This window comes from Heterodontus francisci, chromosome 18 (assembly GCF_036365525.1).
Source record: "Heterodontus francisci isolate sHetFra1 chromosome 18, sHetFra1.hap1, whole genome shotgun sequence".
NCBI classification, from domain to species: Eukaryota; Metazoa; Chordata; class Chondrichthyes; order Heterodontiformes; family Heterodontidae; genus Heterodontus; species Heterodontus francisci.
Genome location: NC_090388.1, coordinates 74994631 through 75012566, shown reverse-complemented (window position 1 = coordinate 75012566; position 17936 = coordinate 74994631). Strand labels below are relative to the sequence as shown.

General features: G+C 42.9%; 1 protein-coding gene across 1 annotated transcript; it reads right to left on the bottom strand.

Moving 5' to 3' along the window:
- Positions 1-1098: 1098 nt before the first annotated feature.
- On the bottom strand, positions 1099-14284 carry LOC137379359 (vasopressin V2 receptor-like). The gene is made up of 8 exons (XM_068050065.1): positions 13375-14284; positions 10008-10198; positions 9651-9815; positions 5960-6015; positions 4843-4954; positions 2937-3053; positions 2283-2360; positions 1099-1257 (listed from the first exon to the last, which is right to left on the bottom strand). The coding sequence occupies exons 1-8, from the start codon at positions 14282-14284 to the stop codon at positions 1099-1101; spliced, it is 1788 nt and encodes a 595-aa protein (XP_067906166.1).
- Between the last annotated feature and the right edge of the window lie 3652 nt (positions 14285-17936).

Genomic DNA, 17936 nt, shown 5'->3' with positions numbered 1-17936 from the left:
ATCCCAGTTTATCCAGGGGAATCCCAGCCCACAGATTTTCAGGGTCTCTAATTGACTAAAGTGGCTTAGTATTGCCATGTGAAACAGTTAAAAAATGATTTTTTTTAATAAAAAGAAGGATCACTGACCTATTTAAATGGGTAAACAAAGTCTGGATGAACTGTTCATTTGTCGCCATTATAAATAAGTGATGCTCGCAGAAGGAAATTAAGTCAGCATGACATTTGATAGTAAAATAGTGGAAAAAGACGGCCTAATATTTCAACAGTTGAAGTGCCCCTTTTAATAGGAAGTTGATCTCAGTAGGACTGAGTTTAATGCACACCTCTGTTCTAACCCTGTCCATTTATGTTTTTCGTCCTGAAAGATGCCTGTTGTTCTAATTGCGCTTTCTTCACCCGGGGGATTGGGGCTATGGCCATTACCAGTGTTGCTCCATGGGTAGCTGTATTTGTGAGTCGAGTGGAATCAGCCAAATCAGCTATAGTTCTTTTCCTGACCCAATCAGGAGAAAACACTGTGCCAGCATTGGCTGTTGAATGAGCATTGTGACGAAGAAGCAAGTCAAACCATCTTAGTCAAGCCAAACTAAAATCGCAACATTTAAGGGCGAGGCAGTCTGAGGCTTTAAAAAGACAATTCATTCACCGACCAAAGAGCCGTTTCCTTCTGCTAATATGTAGTAGATTTTATGCACTTGTTAATTCTGCCTTCTTTATTTTTTGTTTTGTCCCCCTTTTTTTAGTTCTAGTACAGCACCTCTAATCAAAAGATTAATCTGTCTTGTTTCTGTTTTTCAGGTATTTTCTGATGGGCCTGTATTTCTGGCAATTTTGAACTTTTAGTTCTGACACTTCACCTTGCAAAAGTTTCAGCCTTGATATTGCAGTCTGCTCTTTAATATTTATTTTCGATAAAACATTATTATGTGTGTGTTACTGTTTCATCCATAATAAGTAACCACAAAAAGCAGGACAAATCCAACCTGGCCAATTACCACCCTATCAAACTACTCTCAATCATCAGCAATGTGATGGAAGGGGCTGTCGACAGTGCGATCCAGTGGCACTTGCTTAGCAATAACCTGCTCACTGATGCTCAGTTTGGGTTCTGCCAGGGCCACTCAGCTCCTGACCTCATCACAGCCTTGGTCCAAGCATGGACGAAAGAACTTAACTCCAGAGGTGAGGTGAGAGTGACTGCTTTGACATCAAGGCAGCATTTGACCGAATATGGCATTAAGGAGCCTGAGCAAAACTGGAGTCAATGGGAATCAGGAGAAAACTTTCTGCAGGTTGGAGTTATAGCTAGCACAAAGGAAGATGCTTGTGGTTATTGGAGGTCAATCATGTCAGTCCCACGACATCACTGCAGGAGTTCCTCAGGGTAGTGTCCTAGGCTCAGCCATCTTCAGCTGCTTCATCATTGAGCTTCCCTCCATCATAAGGTCAGATGTGGGGATGTTCGCTGATGATTGCACAATGTTCAGCACCGATTCACAACTCCTCAGATACTGAAGCAGTCCCTGTCCAGATGCAGCAAGACCTGGACAACATCCAGGCTTGGGCTGATAAGTAGCAAGTAACATTCGCACCACACAAGTGCCAGGCAATGACCATCTCAAACAAGAGTGAATCTAACCATCTCCCCTTGACATTCAATGGCATCATTGTCACCTTATGCCCCACTATCAACATCCTGGGGGTCACCATTGACCAGCAACTGAATTGGACCAGCCACATAACTACTGTGGCTACAAGAGCAGGTCAGAGACTAGGAATTCTGCAGTGAGTAACTCACCTCCTGACTCCCCAATGTCTGTCCACCATCTAAAGGCACAAGTCAGGAGTGTGATGGAATGCTCTCCACTTGCCTGGATAGGTGCAGTTCCAAAAACAATCAAGAAGCTCGACACTATCCAGGACAAAGAACCCTGCTTAATTGGAGCCCCATCCACCACATTCAACATTCACTCCCTTCACTACTGACGCACAATGGCAGCAATGTGTACCATCTACAAGATGCACTGCAGAAACCCACCTAGGCTCCTTCGACAACACCTTCCAAACCCTCAATCTCTACCACCTAGAAGGACAAGGGCAGCATATTCATGGGAACACCACCACCTGCAAGTTCCCCTCCAAGCCACACACCATCCTGACTTGGAACTATATCACCGTTCCTTCACTGTCGCTGGGTCAAAATCCTGGAACTCCCTTCCTAACTGCACTATGGGTGTACCTACACCCCAAGGACTGCAGCGGTTCAAGAAGGAAGCTCACCACCACCTTCTCAAGGGCAATTAAGGATGGGCAATAAATGATGGCCTGGCCAATGATGGCCACATTCCAAGAAAGAATCTAAAACATTTACAATAGACAACTTAGAAAAGGCACATGATAATGTTTAGTTAATATGTGTTTATTGGTTTCCTTTCTATTTAGGGTGGTCACACCTTTATGAGGGAGGAACCCTATCCAGAAATAAATTCAATGTAGAAGTTGTTCCCTCCTGTTTTATCATTCCCTCGCTCTGCAAGGGTTGAATTTTTATGGCATTTCACTGGTCAGGAATGGGCTGACAGCATACTGAAAATTGCAGTTAAAGACTTACCGTTCCGTTCCTGCCTTTGTTGCTGCAATTTCTTCCCAGGTAAGAGGCACATGATGAGGCAGACAGGAAGGATAAGGATAAGTGAGGTTCAGGAGAGAGGTGAGGGAAGATGAAAGTCATTTTTTCAGAATATCGCTCTACTGCATCATTCTGGCAGGTCCCACGCCTTTGCTCTTTATGATTCATCAGGTGCTATTGTCCTTTAATCCCAATATGTGATACATTTTTCTGCTGTCTCCTTGTATCCACTATTTAGCTGGGTTACAGTTTCCCAAGCTCCTTTTTCTCTAGACTATTAGAATCATGTAGTGATAGAAACTTACAGCACAGAAGGAGGCCATTTTGGTCCAACATGTCCTTTTGAAAATGTAGTCATGCTTAGTCCCACACACCAGCTTTTTGTCCATGGCTTGTTGCTGTCGTATCCAGCAGTTTAAGAGCTAGGAGTGTACTTCAAAATAAAATTCAACAAAAATTTAATCAGAATTTCATTCTAAAGTACTTTGAAATGTTAGCTTCAAAGTTTGTGCCACCCATGTATAAAGTATTTGTCAGAAGCTTCACTTCTAAAGGCTGAAGGATTGTCGTCATTTGTGGCTGAAATGTTAATTGTGGATGAACATTTCCATTTAAAAGCATTCAATTTTCATTGAAGTGAGATCATAAAGTAAGGCTACAAATTGGTGCATGAGAATTTCCTGGAGAGTAGAGCTGTTGCGATAGTGTCACTGTGTTGCAGGTCTCATTTTACGGTGCAAAAGACTGAGGAAATCATGGCATAGGTGGCTTAGTTATTAGTACACTATACCATTATTTTTGGGGGATTTTGCACTGTTCTGCCTTTTCTCTTGCTGTAAAATAATTACAATGGCCCAGATCTTGTAGGAGCAGTCCATTCTTGGCATATGCCATCAGTTAGACTTTTTCTGTCTCCTATAAATTGTTGAAAGTGTGAACTGATAAAAGCAGCAAAAGCAATAGGGCATTCCTGTGTGAATAACAGGACCAACAGTGTAACTCCTTAACTAATGAAATTTAAGAATTGAGAAAGAAATAGAGGAGCAACACAGGAGGATGGTGTATTAGAGCCAGATCAGGTACAGAAAGAGAAAGAGGGAAAGAAAGAATGGATTAAGAGGGAGAGAAAAGAGAAAGGAAGAGTAAGAATTTTCTTTTAAATTGTTTACAAATCTCTTAATGATTTACCACATTCAGGAATGAGACACAGCAATTTAAATTGTTCCCTTCTGGGCCAGATAGATTCATTATACAAGCAATTAACACGTGGCTGAAAGGGACCTTACACTCTTAGTACCAGCAAAATCTTTCTGCGACAAGTTTAATTCCAAAATCCAGTAAGTTCTTAAGAATAATGCACTTTGGGACATCCTGAGGTTGTGAAACATGCGATATAAATGCAAGTCCTACTTTCTCTGGTTCTTTATACCACTTCTGATATGCCATTTGGCGTTCAGATGGAATATTGCCTTTGCAGGAAATTCAAGTCTGTTAGTTTAGCCTTGACATGAAAATATCACTGTGTATTTGCACTATTTTGGGTCTAAAGGAGATTGGTTCTTCAACCCCTCAGTTGAAATGGACTTTGATTTAGTAGAAACAAGACCTCGGCAGGGTTTCCAAAATGCCGACTGTGTAAAACCATGGATTTCAAACTTTTATCTGTAGGAGATAGCCTGCAAACATTGATGTACTCCAAGGGACTCCCATTCTCACTGCTGAAACACAGCATCATCCAAAGGAAAACTGTGCAATCATTGCAGAGAATGATTTCTTTTATTATTATACAGAAATGGATACAGCATACTAGAAAGTCAACAAATATAGGAAAAATATAGAATACAGAATTCTCAAGACTTTGTGCTCATAGCACACAGTATAACAGTAACTAGATGATTGAAATTCCATGAACTTGCCGGTCTGTTTGGGTCATTACAAACCCCTGAAAGCTCATAGACTTCTGTTTACTAACCTGTATAATGCCCACATTTCATTACTTAAACTTTGCAGTATTTACAATACAACACAAATGCAATTCATGTTCACAAAGTTTGAACTTCCAAACAATTTGCTAAAATATTGAGCTAATGCTGAAATGTGTTGTCCAATTCTTTTATTGAAAATTACAGATGGATCTTTTTACATTACTTTTAAAGACAGATACAAATACCGAAATGTATTTCACTACCAATAATTAGAGTGTCTGCATACTGCAATGAAATGCATGTGTTGGATATACTGAACTTGAAATCTCTGCCTGTCATTTGTGATGCAGTGCTTTTCAAATTTTGCTCTGCAAATATTGACTTGTTCTTGCAGAACCCTTGGTCACAGAACAGGAATTTGTCTTTATTTCATTCACTTTTGTACAAGGCCTCTATCTAGCTATGTCTGAGATGTCTGGGCGATATTTCCTTTGTTTTCCGATAATATTTGTATGTAGATGGGCAGTATATATGTATTGCAATTACAGTCAAACATTTCAATGAGAAAAACTATCCGAAATGGATTTGCTAACTGTTTCCATCTACGACAAGATTGACTGTTTAAACAAGTTCACCCTGAATGATAAATTTGCAAATTCATCTTGGTGATAGCGGTCCAAATGAAAAAGTAATTTAATCTGTTGTCAAATGTCAAAAACTGAATTCTGAATTGATCCCTAGGCCAGGGACTTATTGTTTACTGTGATGTGAGGCTGTTTCTTACCATACAATCTTCCAAAGAGGCTGCTTCTATATCGAAGGAAAATAATTCCTTATAATTAAAGCACCCTCCTGTGGACTTCAGTCTTCTATATGTAGCCTCAATATGTATATAGGGGCAGTAAGAACTTTATTGGAAATAAATATTGTGTTTGCTATTATAGACGATGCTTCAAAGAATTATTAGAGAGCAACTGTAAGAATTACCTTTGCTGTCTTGGTTTTAACCAGTTAAGTTTAACTGTTAAAATGTAATTTGTTCTACATTTGTATTACTTTATCTGTAAATAAATACAGGACAGTGGTTTTAGGCTGTACACATTGTTTAGCAATATACTATTTTACATCTTCTGAAGTGATAGGAAAATATGATGGGTATCCCTCATATTCCCTAGTGAGTAATTCAGAACCTGGCACAAATCTAGAATTCACATTGTGACCTATGGATCGCTGGGCTTTGCCTCAAGCCACCCCCACCCCCACAAAAGATTTGTGGATCCCAATTTGAATCTATACGCTATAACACATCCAAAATCTACACTGCAACAAAAAAATGATCTGTGTAGCTATGTCTTGCTCCAGTGTCAAGTTCCAGTGATACACTATATATACATATAAAATACATTGTATCTTTGAAAATAGCAGATAATGCAACTGTCTCACAAATATTGAGGGCATACTGAACACACAACAAATAGAATATCATGTACTAAAATAAACCAATGTAATATTGGAGGAGGTGGCTCCACAAATATCCCCATCCTCAATGATGGGGAAGCCCAGCACATTAGTGCGAAAGATAAAGCAGAAGCATTTGCAACAATCTTCAGCCAGAGGTGCCGAGTTGATGATCCATCCCAGCATCACAGATGCCAGTCTTCAGCCAATTCGATTCACCCCGCATGGTATCAAGAAATGACTGAAGGCACTGGATACTGCAAAGGCTACAGGCCCTGACAATATTCCAGGAATAGTACTGAAGACCTGTGCTCCAGAACTTGCCGCAACCTTGGCCAAGTTGTTCCAGTACAGCTACAACACTGGCATCTACCCAGCAATGTGGAAAATTGCCCAGGTATGTCCTGTACACAAAAAGCAGGACAAGACCAACCCGGCCAATTACCACCCCATCAGCCTACTCTCAATCATCAGTAAAGTGAGGGAAGGTGTCATCAACAGTGCCATCAAGCGGCACTTGCTTAGCAACAACCTGCTCAGTGATGCTCAGTTTGGGTTCCGCCAGGGCCACTCAGCTCCTGACCTCATCACAGCCTTGGTTCAAACATGGGCAAAAGAGCTGAACTCAAGAGGTGAGGTGAGAGTGACTCCCCTTGACATCAAGGCAGCATTTGACCAAGTATGGCATCAATGGCCCGAGCAAAACTGAAGTCAATGGTAATCAGAGGGAAAACTCTCCGCTGGTTGGAGTCATACCTAACGCAAAGGAAGATGGTTGTGGTTGTTGGAGGTCAATCATTTGAGCTCCAGGACATCACTGCAGGGGTTCCTCAGGGTAGTGTCCTAGGCCCAACCATCTACAGCTGCTTCTTCAATGACCTTCCCTCAATCATAAGGTCAGAAGTGGGGATGCTCGCTGATGATTGCACAATGTTCAGCACCATTTGCAACCTCTCCGGTACTGAAGCAGTCCATGTAGAAATGCAGCAAGACCTGGACAATACCCAGGCTTGGGCTGATAAGTGGCAAGTAACATTCGTGCCACACAAGTGCCAGGCAATGACCATCTTCAACAAGGGAGAATCTAACCATCTCCCCTTGACATTCAAAGGCATTACCATCGCTGAATCCCCCACTATCAACATCCTAGGAGCTACCATTGACCAGAAACTGAGCTGGAGTAACCATATAAATACCATGACTACAAGAGCAGGTCAGAGGCTAGGAATCCTGCAGGGAGTAACTCATCTCCTGACTCCCCAAAGCCTGTCCACCATCTACAAGGCACAAGTCAGGACTGTGATGGAATACTCTCCACTTGCCTGGATGGGTGCAACTCCAACAACATTCAAGAAGCTCGACACCATCCAGGACAAAGCAGCCCGCTTGATTGGCACCGCATCTCAAACATTCACTCCCTCCACCACCGACGCACAATGGCAGCAGTGTGTACCATCTACAAGATGCACTGCAGCAATGCAGCAAGGCTCATTAGACAGCACCTTCCAAACCTCTACCAACTAGAAGGACAAGGGCAGAAAATGCATGGGAACACCACCACCTGCAAGTTCCCCTCCAAGTCACACACCATCCTGACTTGGAACTATATCACCATTCCTTCACTGTCGCTGGGTTAAAATCCTGGAACTCCCTTCCTAACAGCACTGTGGATGTACCTACCCCACATGGACTGCAGTGGTTCAAGAAGGCAGCTCACCGCCACCTTCTCAAAGGCAATTAGGGATGGGCAATAAATGCTGCCATAGCCAGCGATGCCCACATCCCATGAATGAATACAAAAAAAAAATTGCAACTACCATTCCAATATTGCTGACCATTCTATATTTATTAAAGTAAGCTACTTAATCTCCCATAGTCTGCTCATGGTAAATCAGATGATGCATTGTTTTATGATGCCAGGGGTATTATAATAAATAATGCACACTGTATTATTCTGCTGCTAAGTTGGAGCTATGTTTTTGCTGGCCTGTGCTTGAGAGGGCAGAAGGTCTAATAACTATGAGTTAACAGCATTCAGGTTATGCAGTTGAATTGATTTATCAGGACACATTGCAAATTGGAATGTTATCGCCAGTTCCAGATTGCAGCTCAGAAGCACTCATCATTTTAGGGTTGTTCTAGTTAGTTAACGAAGTGTGATGTTTCCACTCTGATATTTGTGTATGTTGGCATGCCATTTTCAATACATCAAATACAGATAATGGGCTAGCATTTACATTAGCTGGTGAATGAATGATGCCTTTCTTGCTTAAATTCCATGAGAATTTGAACTAGAAGTTGCGATTAGTGGGCAATCAAAATGGTTGAGCATCTTCTACAGGACACCTGGGATCTGTGTGGACAGAACAAGCAACTGGGTATCTCCCTAACCAATCAAATTTAAGTGTTATGAAATGAACAGAACAGAGTCTGAATCAAGAGGTTTAAGTTAGAATAATGAATTCATCAAACCAGATACAGAAAGTGAAATAAAGAGAGAGAAAGAAAGATTGGTTTAAGAGAGAGAAAAAAAGAGACAAAGAAAACGTAAAAGAACATATAAAATCTCCAACAATTAAAAGCTGAAGGAATGAGACCCCAAATTTGTAAAAGTTAATTTTCAGTACCAGATAGGTTGTTTGGCAATAATTAAGACTTACTTAAAAAGGGTATTTAAACTGAAATGGACAAGCCCTAACTTTGTTTCAAGTTTAGTTTATATCTACCATGCAAGTATATGCGCTTCAATGCATTTGAACAGTGAGTCAGACAGCAAGGTGCTGTTTTCCTAAAGCTAACAGTGGAGTGGCACATCTTGCACAGCCACCTTCCAATTTTCGCACTCATCCAATCTGCCCTCTTCTGAATTTGCTGTGTGATTTGCACATAAATAATGATGAGCACAGTTAGCCTCACCATTATTTTGACAATAAATTTTGGTCCTCTTTACATATGATAACTGTGAATATCAGAATTTCAGGGACTCAGCTGTGACCTTGAAGCTGAGGCACAATGTTGGGACTGTTTAGAGAGATCTTACTTATTGTTGTATTGCTGTGATTGCTTGAAGGAAAGTGTTGCGCTCAGTACTTAACTTGATGAGGCTAAAACAAGTTTAAAAAAGAGTTAACATTTCTGGATATTGTCCGTATTGATTGAATTATGTGTTAGCTCATGCATGAGGGTAGTGTAGTAGTTTTACGAAGTCCTACTTCTCTGTAAGCGCTTTAAATCCAAATTTAATACAGGTAAATTAAAATTGCCACACTCGGATTCAGTCTCTCAAATCCTCATTCAATTTCTAAATTGTCTCAATATTGCCAAATGATTGAGCACTTCAGGTTCTGATAAATCCTTTCACTGGCACTGTCATTGAGTATTCCCAACCTAATGTTTAGAGCTATAAAACTGGACAACCCTTATTCTTTATACCTGTAAGTATTATGCATGCCTTAATATAACATGTATTGAACCATGACCTAGAATGTGTAGAAATCTACAGGACAAGAAAACATTTGTCATGGCACGTACCTCTCTGCTTAAGGCAAACTTGAGGATATGTTTGTTGGGACAATATTGGTGTAATGTGGCGTAAGAGCTATCATAGACCAAATTTCATCTGGGAGCGATTCATACCTTCATTGGACTAAAATCTAGTTGAATTCTATTATATGTAAGCAATAGGTTATGTTGAAAAGATTGTAGAACAAACTTGTCATACAACATGTTGAATGTACAAGTATTAAATGCAAATTGTTGCTGTTGAAATTCAAAAAAATGCTGGAAATAGACGATAGGTTCCTGAAGGACAGATTTTAACCTTTCAAAACCCATTCATTTACACAGAATTAAAATCAGGCCCTGATCTGTGTCTGAAAGAGAAAATACATTTTAGGTGGGAATAAAGCAGGATTGTCTTAACCTTTTGATTTTTTATGGTTCTTAATTCTGCTTCCTTCAGTGTCTGTGACCCCAGTTTCTGCCTTATTAAACCATTGTGAAGGCATCTGCAGCATCCTTGTCAGCCAAATTGATGCTGGTTGTGACAGCTGACTCTTTGCGAACTGAGCAGTGTGATTGATGTTTAGTGCGACATGGGATTTGCCCGCAGAAATACATGTATATCCAAGGGTTTGCACAACTGTTTAAATTCCCCAGAAGCATGAGGATGGTGAAAACAGCACCTGCGGACAAAGAAGAGAAATGAAATGAACATAGCTGTCACGAAAGAAAATCACGGGGTGAAGTTATATTGCCACTCTGGTGTCATTAGCTAGTCATTTTAGGTCTGCATGGATAGGAAAATGTTAGTATGAGTCAGAACCATGGCTAAATCCTTAGCACATCAAAGCTGAAGATTGTGCAAAACTTTGCAAGAGACTGTCTTTGAATCTGTGCCAATTGCAGTATAACTCCAATCATGCAAAGGTACATTTTGGAAATTTACATATCCAATATTTTTGTTGTTTGGGAACAAAAGTGAACATTGCTGTCCTCCATCTCATTACAAACTAACACTCCAGGGCTGGAGCTTCCTATACACCTACTGAGTTTTTTGTTGTTGACCTTCTAGCTTCCAGAAATACTGATTTCAGACTACTGAGGTCTTGGAGCTGCAGCTAAAATCTTTCTGTCATGCAATGAGGGGGATTCCTCTCCCACACTGTGAATCCAGACAAATAACAATGTTACCACAGTGTATTTCGCTTGGGTCCCTGTTCTCCACAAGCTGGCAGTGCAGAAATGATACTTTCGTGCTCAGGAAGTTCTGTGCCATCACTGGCCACCATGGGAAGAAAGAATTATTCTTTTCAGATACAATTCAGCAACCAATGAAAGAAGCATTCCTTTCCGTTGGGTCCCAATTCAATCTAGTTGCCCTAGCGTGAAGGAATGCCACAGTGTGTTGGCTTTCAGACAATTGCTGTATCTTAACCTCAAGATTCTCGATTAACAATAGATGCATATAGAATTAGCCTTGATGCGGGAAAAGTTCCTGAAGTCCCTATGTGTTTACATCATGGGAAGGTTTCCTGTCTTTTCTGTTCAGTCAAATTATAGAAGGGTTTCAAGGGACTGAACCTTCAAGTCAGGCATCAATCTGACTTGGACAGATATCACTTTTCCTTCATTGTCTCTAAGTCAAAATCCTGGAACTCCCTCCACACAAATTGCAGCAGTTCAAGAAGAAGGTTAACCATCACCTTCTCAAGGGCAACTTTGAGAGGCCAATAAATACTGGCTTTACCAGTGATGGTATTATCCCAAAAATGAATGTTTTACTTGTACACTTGATGATGCCACTAAAAGTAGTGAACAAAGGAAATGCTGCCTTTGCCACCTTGATAGGTGGTGACCAGAAGCAAACATTTTTGCGGGCTCTTTCCCACAAATCAATGGAGAAGATATTTATGTATTATTCTGCATTCTGCACTCAAACTATCTATCTACATAGTAAATTCAAAGCTTTACTATCAAATACTCAATATATTTTGTTAATAATTAATTCTCATGAAGTTAATTTTAAATAGCTACACCAGATCAAAGTGCCAGGCCTGCAGCAGACCAGTCCAGATTTTCCAGGAATTGGAGATAAAAGGAACATCTCCAAGTATTATTATGATGTCTCTGCCCAACTGACTTCATAAGTGCTGAATGTAATTCCTCTATCATGCCATGTTTTGCATGGTTCCATTTTCATCTTTGTGCAAATAAATATCCAAATTAGTACACAGATTTCAAATTAATACAGAATAAATATTCCCGAATGGGACTGGTAAGTTATGAAAGTGCAGGATAGGCGTGAAATAAAGTGATTTATGGACTACCATCATTTGTGGTGTTTTGTCCCAAACAAAAGTAGAGACATGGGGCTGGATTTTACATTGGGTGGATGGGAGCTGGACACCAACGTAAAAGTCTGTGGCGAACCCACTTCTGCTTAGCCTGGCGATCCGTCCTGCATTTTAGGGGTCCCTAGGCTTTAATTGCTCCGAGGCGGGACATCCACCCGCTTGAGGGAAGAAGTCCTGCCTCATTGAACTGTCAGCCAATCGTCGGGCGGCAGCTCTTAGTTCCAGCAGTGCCACCAGGAGCGGTGGCCACTGCTGGGTCTGCAGCCCAGCCGAGGACATGGAGCCAGGAGTGCAAGTAAGTTTGGTCAGGCCCCGGTGAGGCAAGGGTGATTGTTTGGGGGAAGGGGGGGCATCTTGGGTCCTGGGGGTGGTTGGGGAAGTGGGGGCAGCCCTCAATTGGGTGCCCTGTGCCTGTCTTTCTGGGCCCACCCCCAGGGCGCTGAGAGGCCACCATCTTTCACTGGGTGGCCTTTCCCGGCTCCAGAACGCTCGCTTACCATGGGTAAAATCCCCGTGGAGGTGGACAAAGGCCCTTAAGTGGATATTAATTGGCAATTTAAGGGCCTTAATTGGCCTGGAGCAGGCGGCACATTTTTTGCCTCCCACCCTACATAAAGTGGGGCAGATGCGAGAGCGGGTTGGGAAGGCCTATAGGAGCCTTCCACTCCATTTTACGCCACCCCTCTCCCCCCACTCCCCGCCACCATCCGGCTCGCTGGGGTGGCGTAAAATTCTGCCATGAGCACATAATCTATGCTGACACTCCAGCACAGGACTGAGGGGGTGCTGCATTATCAGAGGTGCCATCTTTTGGGTGAGACATTAAACAAAGGGCACCTTTGCCCTATCATATGGATATAAAAGATCCCCCTGGCACAATTGGAAAAAGATCAGGGGAGTTCCCTGCTTGTCCTGATGGATATTTATCCCTCAACTAACTACACTAAAACAAATTATCTGGCCATTATCACACTGTTGTCTGTGGGATCTTGCCGTGTGCAAATTGGCCGCCCCCGTTTCCTACATTACAACCCTTCAAAAGTAATGCATTGGCTATGAAGCGCTTCTGGACGTCCTGAGGTCGTAAAAGGCGCTATATAAATACAGATTATTTTCCTTTTAATCGTAAATCTGTGTGCCTTTGCGCCAACTCTCCAACAAATTCGTCAAAAGCTCAGTTTGTGACAACTATAGCCCGAGGATCATTGTTTATCGCATTGAATAATCCAGTGACCTTCCTCCGTCGCTATTTTAACTGAGGATTTATGATAAATGCTTCTCTCTTAAAGTCATACAGAAGACTAACACTACTGAGCACACCAATGTCGCCAAGCCATTTTTGGATTTGGATTCGTTTATTTTCACTGCAGAAGGGAAAGTTTGGGAATCATTTGAAGGGAAGCACTTGGGAAATATAACCAAGAACACTCATGCAGAAAGATGTGTGTCAAGTCAAGTTTTTTTTTAAGGGAGGAAGCTATTTGAGAAAATGATGACAGACTCACCCTGACTGATGTCACTGGGGTACCAGGCACTGTACAACTGTACTGTAAAGTAAGGCGCCCAACACAACACATAGGCGAGCACTGTGACCACTGCCATTTTCACCGTCTTGTTCATTGCCTTTGAGATGCAGTTAACGTTACTGGCTCTGGAGTGCACCGTCTGTGTCTCGGTCAGCTCGGAGCCCTGGTGCGTCTTGGTGTAAATATTCAGTCGAATTACCCTATAGATTTTGACCTGGCACATGGTCAGAACGACGGTGGGGATGAAGAAAATGACCAGGAAGATCCAAGTCACGTAAGCCTTGAGACCCCAGGGCTGGATGAACTCCGCCCAGCATTGAACTAGCCCCGGGGCGACCTCGGTCTTGGAGAAGATGAAGACCTGAGGAATGCTCAGGATCAGAGACAAGGCCCAACTTGTGCAGATGGCTGTATTCCAATATGCCTTTTTCTTCTGAAAAGTCACCATGGGGTAACAGACGGCTTGAAACCTGTCCACCGTCATCACCACCATCATGTAGGTGGAGGCGAACATTCCCACCAGCTGCAGATAGGCCACCGCCCTGCAGAGGACATCTGGCCCCAGGAAGATCTCGGTGATGTCCCAGATGAGCTGGGGGAGGACCTGAAAGACGGCGACCACCAGATCGGCAATGCTGAGGTGCATCACGAAGACATACATGCGGGACATCCTCTTCTTCCTCCACAGGACCCTGATCAGCACGCTATTGCCCACCGTGGCCGCCACGAAGATGATGCCCAGCACTGCAACCTCGGCTTTGGCCAACTGCTCGTCCCTCTCAGGGATGCCCAGGGTTTCCCAAGTACCTGTGCCATTCAGTAGGACGTGCCACCTGCTACGCCCGCTGGAAATATCACTCTCATTCAATGACACCGACAGGTTCTTCATTGCTTCTTGGGATAACTTATTACCCTACTGTTTGAGCTCTATATGTTACTGCGGAGTGACAGCGCTCGCCTCCTCAGTTCGCCTGGAACCCGTCGAAAACGTCCCTTCAGCATCGGCTTATTCTGCTGGCTGGACAGCTCTGGTGCTCTCGCTTGGATCTTTCCCCTTACTCAAACAAAACGCAGCTTGCGAGCTCTGTGAAGGCCAGCAGGTTTGATGCCTTCCCCCAGTCTATATCTGCGATCCAGAGGGGTTTTTATAGCCTTAGACCGGGACACAGCATTCTTGCGAAATGTCATAGCCACATGTACCAATCGGCGCACAGAATGGAGCAGCTAATTTAGACCCTAGGAACCCCAGACATCTGAGAAGGAGCGGGGAGGGGGGAGCAGATCGCGGATTAAGAAGGAAGGGGGGAAAAGTGATATGTTTGGCTTTAATGAATGTTTCATTTTAATCGAATTCGATTGTTGATTAATTTCACTGCGCGATCTTATCCTCCCAGGTCTGGTCCTCAGTATATGATAGCCATCCTTTTAAACCAGGAAAGCAGATTTTAAAGTGCAGCCACGATGATAGCGGGTAAGCAAAGATTAAAATATTTACTTTGAATCATTAAAAACATGGATTGTAAATTTTCTACTCCATATAAAAATAGGGTTCTACTGCACTTTACATCTTGCCGCACATGTCCAGTTCTTTTCTGTGAAAACTACCCAGGTAAATGAAACACATATATAATCTCAAAAAGTGTGACTGCTTTCTGAACGAAAGACACTGCTTGCTTCTGTAAATATTGGAAAGCAAAATAAAATACTGACACAGGAGACTGCATTCCATCCGTGCGAATAGAATAATCCTTCTGCTTTGGTCTATTATATGGTTCCATAATATAATGATTTCTCTTTACTAATGCCTTTCGATTATTACTGAGCAGTCTGAACGGAAAGGACAGGGATATGTTGAAGTGACAGCGGGCACAATAAATTCGTATAGGGTGGGTGAGAAGCGAGAGCAAGTGGGAGGTGGTTCGAGGATGACCGAGGAAGAACTTGCAAAGCTGGAAGCAAACAGATGCAGATTAAAATGGAAAGGGCGAAAAGATTAGGTGGATGTATGTGAGCCAGAATTTACAGCCGGTTTGATTCCAGTACAGGTTTTTGTGCTAATGTGCACATTTGGAAGGATTGCTTTTTTAACGTCACCAAAATAAAAATGTGATCTCATTGACGTCTTGGTCGATTTCTTATTCCGACCTCGTCTGCAGCAAACAAGGATAAAGCGCAATGGGTCTTCCAGATCGACTAGACTCCGCAGATCTGTATAATTGTTAAGTATTCTGTTTATTTTTGATCAAGCGCTGTCTGACAGGTGAAACCCATCACTGTGTTCTCGAAATTCCAAACCAAAAATATTGAGAAATTCCCCATAATTAGATTTCCAAGAGGGAGACTCCCCATAGGTAAACCCAGCCAAAGGAGGCATAGTTTGTCCAAAGTTAACGCTATTCCTAAAGTGCACTTTAATAAGAGGGCTCAGATCAGTCGTTCGTTTCAGCTTACCTGGGCTTTATATGCAAGGGAAGTTTAAAAAGTTCCCACACCATCCACGGAGCTCGCTGTGAACTTTTTCAACTTCGACTGTGGTTCCATACTTCCATAGACTGGTTCACGTCATTGTGAGCAGAAACGAGGACCTATCAATTCAGAAATGGGCAAATGCCAACTGACTTGTTAGTGCACGAAAGCTGGGAGTTTTACGACCCTCTCCAGTAGATCAGAAAGCCTCTGCTTCCCCTCACTCTACCCTACCTCACTCAACCCACCACTATCTCCGAGTGTTAAAAATAAGCATTCTGCAACACTGGGTTCTGTGCATACACCCAATAACGTGTGTCCAGGACCTGTTTGTTACAAAGTGGGCAGTCTACATTCTGCTGTTAATTTGAAGTTGGTTTTTTTGCCAAAAAAATTAAATGATCCAATAGTTTGAATTAAGCAATTTAAGTAAAACGGCACAGAAAGCTATCTGTATGAGAAAAATTGAATTAATGGTTAATTCAAACTAATTGACTTCAAATTATTGTGATTAGACCATATCACTAGCATAAACCAATTTATTTAACCAAGATTTGAATATAAGTGGGCAGAGTGCATACAGACACAAATGTACGGAGCCTCTTTCTCCTTGGCCAGAGAGTTACTTGGAAACCAGCAGTGTAGTGTGGGTATACTAGCCCTGTGTTGCTCTACATCAATGCTCTTGGGCCAACCATCAAGAAGATCGCCCCCCTCAAATCTAAATCGGGGGACATAATCACTGACCAACGCAAACAGATGGACCGCTGGGTTGAGCACTACCTAGAACTGTACTCCAGGGAGAATGCTGTCACTGAGACTGCCCTCAATGCAGCCCAGCCTCTACCAGTCATGGATGAGCTGGACATACAGCCAACCAAATCGGAACTCAGTGATGCCATTGATTCTCTAGCCAGCGGAAAAGCCCCTGGGAAGGACAGCATTACCCCTGAAATAATCAAGAGTGCCAAGCCTGCTATACTCTCAGCACTACATGAACTGCTATGCCTGTGCTGGGACGAGGGAGCAGTACCCCAGGACATGCGCGATGCCAACATCATCACCCTCTATAAAAACAAAGGTGACCGCGGTGACTGCAACAACTACCGTGGAATCTCCCTGCTCAGCATAGTGGGGAAAGTCTTTGCTCGAGTCGCTCTGAACAGGCTCCAGAAGCTGGCCGAGCGCGTCTACCCTGAGGCACAGTGTGGCTTTCGTGCAGAGAGATCGACCATTGACATGCTGTTCTCCCTTCGTCAGATACAGGAGAAATGCCGTGAACAACAGATGGCCCTCTACATTGCTTTCATTGATCTCACCAAAGCCTTTGACCTCGTCAGCAGACGTGGTCTCTTCAGACTACTAGAAAAGATCGGATGTCCACCAAAGCTACTAAGTATCATCACCTCATTCCATGACAATATGAAAGGCACAATTCAACATGGTGGCTCCTATCCTGAGTGGTGTGAAACAGGGCTGTGTTCTCGCACCCACACTTTTTGGGATTTTCTTCTCCCTGCTGCTTTCACATGCGTTCAAATCCTCTGACTTTTCCTCCACACAAGATCAGGGGGCAGGTTGTTCAACCTTGCCCGTCTAAGAGCGAAGTCCAAAGTACAGAAAGTCCTCATCAGAGAACTCCTCTTTGCTGACGATGCTGCTTTAACATCTCACACTGAAGAGTGCCTGCAGAGTCTCATCGACAGGTTTGCGTCTGCCTGCAATGAATTTGGCCTAACCATCAGCCTCAAGAAAACGAACATCATGGGGCAGGACGTCAGAAATGCTCCATCCATCAATATTGGCGACCACGCTCTGGAAGTGGTTCAAGAGTTCACCTACCTAGGCTCAACTATCACCAGTAACCTGTCTCTAGGTGCAGAAATCAACAAGCGCATGGGTAAGGCTTCCACTGCTATGTCCAGAGTGGCCAAGAGAATGTGGGAAAATGGCGCACTGACACGGAACACAAAAGTCCGAGTGTATCAGGCCTGTGTCCTCAGTACCTTGCTCTACGGCAGCGAGGCCTGGACAACGTATGCCAGCCAAGAGCGACGTCTCAATTCATTCCATCT

Bases quoted from the DNA above. Each gene is read 5' to 3' on its own strand.
- LOC137379359 (XM_068050065.1), bottom strand. From the start codon at position 14,284: ATGAAGAACCTGTCGGTGTCATTGAATGAGAGTGATATTTCCAGCGGG. The intron at 10,199-13,374 runs GTGAGTCTGTCA...CTTTGTCCGCAG, and splicing joins CCCCAGTGACATCAGTCAGG to GTGCTGTTTTCACCATCCTC. The intron at 3,054-4,842 runs GTATGCAGACAC...GTACACTCCTAG, and splicing joins AACACATGCATTTCATTGCA to CTCTTAAACTGCTGGATACG.